The sequence below is a fragment of the Prinia subflava genome, chromosome 3 (genome assembly GCF_021018805.1).
Source record: "Prinia subflava isolate CZ2003 ecotype Zambia chromosome 3, Cam_Psub_1.2, whole genome shotgun sequence".
Lineage (NCBI taxonomy): Eukaryota > Metazoa > Chordata > Aves > Passeriformes > Cisticolidae > Prinia > Prinia subflava.
In genome coordinates this window covers 37,856,698-37,863,606 of record NC_086249.1, presented here as the reverse complement: position 1 = coordinate 37,863,606, position 6,909 = coordinate 37,856,698, and the positions used below count along the sequence as shown (strand labels likewise).

General features: G+C 58.6%; 1 protein-coding gene across 1 annotated transcript; it reads right to left on the bottom strand.

Moving 5' to 3' along the window:
• Positions 1-687: 687 nt before the first annotated feature.
• PDX1 (pancreatic and duodenal homeobox 1) lies at positions 688-5,714 on the bottom strand. Its single transcript, XM_063393521.1, has 2 exons — positions 5,271-5,714; positions 688-2,580 (listed from the first exon to the last, which is right to left on the bottom strand). The coding sequence occupies exons 1-2, from the start codon at positions 5,665-5,667 to the stop codon at positions 2,192-2,194; spliced, it is 786 nt and encodes a 261-aa protein (XP_063249591.1). The 5' UTR covers positions 5,668-5,714; the 3' UTR covers positions 688-2,191.
• Positions 5,715-6,909: the final 1,195 nt, after the last annotated feature.

Here is a 6,909-nt window from a genome sequence, read left to right as displayed (position 1 = left end):
CAAGGGCAATGTGCTCAACAAACCTTAGAATAAAATCGAGGTATTTCGTATGAAAGACGTTTTTTCTGCAGCTGGATCTGTTTTTATAGTGGCTCACGAATTGTGATGTCAGTGCTAGACATTGTAAAGGTACATGGAAATTATTCCACTTCATGTTACCAGTGACAGGTTGATGCTAATTAATAGCAATTAAGTTTTGAGGTTTATTAATGGCTTCATGTACCCCAAAAATTTAAGAAATATTACTTTAATTAATATGGTGCTTTGCTTCTTAAGCAGAACAGCTTTATTTGAATTTTGCTCATATAATGATTAGTAAAAGTTCTCACTCATTGACTGCATTTTGATGAATACAGATATACAGGCTCGGACGATAAATTTCTCAGGCAACTTGCAGGAAAAAATACCAAAAATAGTCCTGTTTGCACACAGGTATTAATGTCCCCAGAGGAAAGAAAAGCAATAGACAAATTACACCTTCAGTTCAAGTTTCCACCTTAGTGTTAGAAGTTTCATGTAAGACGAGAAAACCCCGAAGAGCTGTGCCAAGCTATTTGCTCTCCCCCTCGCTTTCAGCCGAGGGACTGGGAACATCCTCTGGCCAGGGTGCCACAGGTTTTCCTCCTCATTTTCCTCTTCCCATGGCACTCCCTAGCCCGCAGCGCGGGAGGGGCTGTGGCGGTCCCCGAGGGATGCTCGAGGGGTTGCTGCTGCCAGGTACAGGACAGGAACCTTCCCGTCGAGGAAAGAGGCAGATCCGCCAGACCGACAGCAAACGGGACGGTTCCTGTTTCCTTCCAACTCTTGTTTTCTTTTTCTAGTTCGGCTGTGATTTGTTCCCCACCGAGCTGGAGTCCCCGCCGTTGTCGGGACGGGGAAGCTGTTCCCAGAGGCGGGGAAGGCGGGCTGGGCCCGGGGCGGCGGGCACGGACTCCGCTGCCCATCTTCCCGCAGGGACGGGCTCTCCCCGCTCCAGCCCGGAGGGATCGAGCTCCGGCCCGGGCCGAAAAACAGCAGCCAGGAGAAGTCCCCGGTGCTGTGCAGTGCCTCGGGAGGCAGCCGGCCCCCCCTCCTCTGCTGGGGTTAAAAACAGGTCTGCAGAGAAAAACCACGCAGGGACGGGAGCTCACGCTGCAGAGAGGTTTCTCCTCTCCTAGGCAGAGTCCGAGCTTGCGAAAGAGTTGGAAGGAAGAGAGGCAGGAGCTTTTTCCCAAAGGACAACGTCCCTGGGACAAGCCCTGTTCCAGATATCTCACACTGTCTGCTCGCTGCCCGGGGAGCACCCGCGACTTTTTGTATTGCATCCCTGGGCTCGCATTCACCCCCCGAAGAGGCGGGCGCAGTCCTGGAGCCGCGGAGCCCCCGGAGCCCAGACAGAGCCGCGGGCAGCAGCGCAGGGTCCCCGAAGCCGCTGGCGGAGCCCGGAGGAGGCTCTGGCTACCTGTGCCGCTCATCGGGGGAGACAAATCCTACCCGCAGGACACGTGGGCTTTTTCTTTTTTTTTGATTCTTTAATTTTTTTCTTTTTTTTTTTTTTCCTTTCTCTCCATCTTTCTTTCCCAAAAGCAAAAGAAAACGAAAGAAACCAGGTTCCAGTTTCCACAGAAGTAAGTAACAGTCCTGAGAGAGTCCTCGGTAGAGCCATGCCCTGGGCGGCTGGAAGGGACGGGAACGGCGGCGTGCCAGCCCGTGGACGGTCCGGGATGCTCGGGTCCGTGTCCGCGCTTGTGGACCCACGGACGCAGCTGTCCGCGGCAAGAAAGGCAGCGTGCGCTCGCTTCTCCTCCGGTCTCCAGACCTGTCCGTGCACCCAGGGTGGCACACACTGTCGGTGGCCACCCGAGACCCGCCTGCCCCTAGGGAAGCTGTCCCGCAGGGCTCGCTGAGGCGCGGGCGGCCCTGGGGAGCGCGGCCCAGCTCGCCGCCATCCAGGCGGCTCCCTGTGGCCTCCTCCGGCGCTGGCGCCCACAGCGAGCCTCTCCTTGGCACAGCTGAACATCTTACATTTACTTTTCGGAGAACACGACTTTCGGAGTGGAGGCACCACGTTTTCCCGGGGGAAGGTGCGAGTGGGTCGGCCCGGCACGGCCCGGCACGGCACGGCACGGTGGAGGGAAGCTGGCGCCAGCCTCTCGGCTCTTTTCCATGTCCCATGCTTTTCCTCGTCCCGGGCCGTGGGGCTCCCCGCGGCTCACCGAGAGTCCTGCGGCCTTCTGGAGACTAAACTGGGCGCAAGAAGGTCCCTGGAGGTTCCCGAGGGAAGGTTCCCGGCGGGGCATGCCTGGAGATCCTCCTTGGTCTGGAGCTCCCCGGAGGACACCACGCAGTCTTGCTCGGGGTCATTGCTGTTGCCCGCCCCTCGCTTTTTGTCTTCTTCTTTCTTCCACTTCATGCGCCGGTTCTGGAACCAGATCTTGATGTGCCTCTCGGTCAAGTTCAACATGACGGCCAGCTCCACCCGCCGCGGCCTGGAGATGTACTTGTTGAAGAGAAACTCCTTCTCCAGCTCCAGCAGCTGCGCCCGCGTGTACGCCGTCCTCGTCCGCTTGTTCTCCTCCGGTTCCACCACGTAGGATCCCCCTGGAGAGAAGCGAGAGTCAGCCTGGGCCCGCCCGGCCGCCCCCTCGGGCTGCGGGACCGCGGCCCGGGCCCCTGCGAGGAGCGGGGGATGCGCGGGAGAAGCGAGCGGGGTGAGGGGGAGGCCTCGGGGAGCTCTCCTGCTGGGCTGGGTGAGGTGGTGCTGCTGGCCGCAGTCACCGCTACTGTCACTTTTTTTCACAATAATTTAATATTTTTTAGCGATGGTTTGGATGAGGTTTATCAGGGAAGCGCCGTCTCTGGAGCCGAGGGAGAAACTCACGCGCCACCATTTGCGTGACACTGAAAGCTCAGAAAGGCTCCCGGGCCCAGGGCCGCAATTGTTCAGCGTAAAAATTAAATTTAAACAAAAAAATTTAAAAAGTAAGAAAGGGAAAGAAAAAACTTCACCACACACACAGAAACCAAAGTAAAATGGAAAAGTTTAACCCCTAAAAAAAACTCTCCGAAAAAAGCCAACGCACACAAAAAAGAAACCATCTAAAACAAAGCAATAATAATTATTATAATTATAATGCCGGGCCGGGTCGGGAGTTGGACCTCAGCCTCTCCATTTGGCCAGGTTGATGAAACTTTGGGCTTCTTGTTCCCTCAAGAAGCGGCAGCAGCGGGGTCGCCGCTCCCCACTCAGCCCTGCGGGGCACCGGGGCGCGGGTGGCACAGGCGGGCCATCGAGGCGGGCCGCAGGTGGGCACCGAAACTCAGGGCCGCTTTTGCCAGCGCCAGCGCCTCTCTGGGAACGTTTTTGGGTTTGATGTCATCTGCAGGGAACGGTGCTTTAAGCAGCCAGAATGAAACAAACATTTCAAGAGAGATACGTGGACTCTCCCACCGCTCATCTTCCTATTCCCACGATTCTGCATTTATATATACAGCGTTTGTAAATGTAAATTTATGTATAAAACTTATATATATATTCAAAAAATCTATTTAAATACACATATAATGTTTGCAAAACGATGTGTATATAAATATTAAAATCAATGTATACGTGTATAAAAATGTTGGTAAACCTAAACAAACCTATGCATGCATGAGTTTGTACCTGGAAAAAAACACCTTGTCGTGTTACTCTAAACTAAACTGGAGCTACCGGGAAGGCGGACCGGGGTCTGTCAGAGGGCCGAGGTCCATCGGGCCCCGGGACAAGGCGGGCAAGCCGGGGGCGAGCGGCGGAGCCCGGGGCCGGGCATGGCGTGTGGCACCGGGCCGGGCTCGGCCGCGGCCGCCCTGGGCGCCTTTCCTGGCAACAGCGCAAAGCCCCGCAGCATCCGTGGATGCCTAAATCCCAAGGGTTTCCTTGAAAAATAAATCCTCGGGCCATATAGTTTGCCACATACGCAGTACAAAATACTCCGGGGTCTGGCTGTGAGCGCTCTGTCGCACTCGGCACAGCGTGGTGCCCCTTTCTCTTCCTGCGGCGTGCTCCGGCAGGAACCTGTACACACATCACACCGACCGGGTCATGCACGGCCCCTGCCTGCTCCTCCCGGGAGGGCTGGGCATAACAGCCAAGAATTTGGGGCTTCCACGGGGAAAGTTTCGCTTTCCTGCTGGTTTTGTCATTCTTCGCGTGCAGGAAAAAGAGAAAAAAAAAAGTTCAAAAGTTTGGCTCATTTTTATTATTATTATTAATAGTAGTATTTTTATTATTTTTATTATTTTTATTATTATTCCCGAAATTAACTCAACTCATGGAAAACAATCTGATTTTCCCTCTCCTTCTGCCCACCTCCTCCCATCCCTGCCGCCGTGTCCGCGGCCTGGGACAGCACGCTCTTCTATCTCTGTGGGCGGATGCGCCTCTAGGGAGACTGCCACCTGTCCTTTCCTCCCCCTCGGCCTGCCCCATGCAATTCCCGAACTATTTCATGGAGATTTTAATACTCCGGTCCTTTTTCCAACTGTCTATTTGAACAAAGCCATTAATATAATATTTGCCGTATAGGCGTGACGGAGGCGCAGGAGTCGATAACATTGTGCAGGCAGAGACAGAAATATTGTTGGGCAGCGGAACTTTCTGCCTAGATAGAGTTTCTTCCCCTCACTGGCAGCTCTGCTCCGTTTGTGCATTGTTTTCCGTGCCCTGTTTTTTTTCACTTGCAGGGGTGCATTTGTGGCTAAAACCCGCCGGGGAGCGGGAGGAGCGGGATAGAGGGGCCAGGACGGGAGATGGGCTCGGCGCCGTGGAAAGCCGAGGGGCAGCCGAGAGGGTCTCAGAGGGTCTCTGTCCCCTCCCGCCAGCCCTGCCCGCCGCTTCCCCGCCCGCTCCGCCTCGCAGGTGCCTTGGCCACCCGGCCCCCGAGCGGAGCTCACCGCGCCCGCGGGGACACCGTGCCGCCCGAGGAAGAGCCTCTCGGGAGGCGTCACGACGTCCTGGCTTGGCCACAATTAGTTAATTGGTGAAAAGTAATTCGTTAATAATTGCTGAGGCGCAGGGAGCGGTGAGCCCGCCGGCGGGGACTGGAGTGCCGGCTCCCTCCCAGCGTTCAACCCAACACTCGCAGCCCCAGAGCGGTGGATCTGCAGAGGCTGGCAGAGGGGAAACGACCCTCCAGGACCTCTCCACACTACATCCGGACGGTGGGAGCAGGACCGGTGCAAGGGAGGGCTCCTGCGAGCCGAGCGGGACAGAAGCGGGGGTGGGGGCAGAGGGATGCGGCGGGGCTTACCGGTCCACTGTCCCTTCCAGGCGTGCGATTTGGTGGACTTCATCCAAGCGAAAGGCACCTGCACTCGGGGCTCCTCTATTGCCCCCGTGTCCGCCCCGTCTGCGAAAGGCAGCGCGTCCTGGTGGGGAGGAGGAAGATGAGGGGGGTGGTGGTGATGGTGATGAAGGTGGGAGACCCCGGCATCCTCAGTGATGGGAGGCACCTCGTAAGGTGAAATGTCTGGCGGGCTGCCTTGCTCGAGAGCCCCTAAGGCGCTGGAATAAGGAGTCTGTTGCTGCCTGCCCATGTACAGGCAGGCGGGGGGGCTGGGGCTGTAGTCCTGCGCTTGGGCTCTCTGAAACGCACACGACTCCTTGTAGAGCTGCGCCGAGGCGTAATACTGCTCCTCGGTGTTCATGGCGAGCGGGGCCAAGGGGGCTTCTCAGCTTAGGGACACATAGGGCTGCTCTCGCTGGCGGAGACCGGGATGCCTCTTTGACAGCTGGCGGCCCCGCCGGGCCCCACCGCCCTGCCCGGCTCCCGCCGCCTCCCCATAGGCGCCTCTCCCCCACGTGAGCCCTCCCGCAGCCCTCCGGGGCGGGGCGCGGGCCGGAGGAGGCCACCTGGGGTGGCCCTGGCCCCGCAACCCCTTCCTTCCCGTCAGCAGGGCCGAGACCCTCTGCCCTGCTGCGGGGGCTGCTCCCTGCTTTGGGGTGAGCAGCCTGGCGGAGGTGGGCTTGCGGGGCCGGGCAGGGGCTCAGGGGATTGCGCCGATGAGCGGGGCGCTTCGGGACGGATGGTCCTTGAGCACATCTTTTCCCTCTCCCCCTCGCTTGCCCAGAAGCTGCTGATCCCCCAGTGACCCCCGGGCACGGAGAGGGAAACCCTCGGAGGGCCGAGGTGGACCCGGCTCCTGGAAGGGTTTAGCGACAGGGCACTTTAGGCTGCGCGGGCATCGCCCCTAGGGATGTGGGTGTCCAGGGACGAGCAGGGCACTCCCTCGGGGGTACCCATCATGTTCCGGAGCCCTGGGCGAAGGCCAGCACCGGCCGATGGGGACCACAATGCTATCACCAGAGCGAGCGATAGGCAGCGGATTGTTTGTCCAAGAGGTAAATTTGGGAGCCTTCCCCGCGGCTTGGGCTGCAATGTGTTGACCCTCGGAGATAATGTGCTCCGAGTTGGTGCCGGTTGACTTGGTGACGAGGCTATGAGGAGGCGGAGAGCTACCGAAAGGGACAAAGATCATTTCCCTGCCTCCCTGCGCTCGGCCCGGCCGCCGCTCTCTCCAGCCCGGGTGCAGGCACGCTTCCTATCTGCCCGGCCCGCCTCCTCTCGCCGCCGCTTCCCGGACACCGGCGCTCCGGCCACCGCCGTCGGGGCGCGCTCCCGCGGCTCTGTGTAAGGCGGGCGCGGGTGGCCCGGCCCGGCCCGGCTCGGCCCGGCTCGGCCCGGCCCGGCTCGGCTCGGCTCGGCCAGTGGTGATGCACGCCCGGAGCGGCGAGGCAGGAGGGTGCCGGTCCCTCCGGCGCTCTGTTCCGTGGGGTCATAAACCCGGTCCATTACACTCTGAATTTCCGCTCTGAACTCACGCGGGTCCCCATCTCTTAGACAGCGTACTGAGCCTTTGATTCAATATTGAGCCATTAAGCGATTGCTT

What these genes read in the sequence shown, in the direction of transcription:
- PDX1 (XM_063393521.1), bottom strand. Translation starts at nt 5,667, where the DNA reads ATGAACACCGAGGAGCAGTATTACGCCTCGGCGCAGCTCTACAAGGAG. An exon ending in CTGGAAGGGACAGTGGACCG is followed by an intron (nt 2,581 to 5,270) that starts GTAAGCCCCGCC and finishes GCTTCTCTCCAG; the next exon opens with GGGGATCCTACGTGGTGGAA.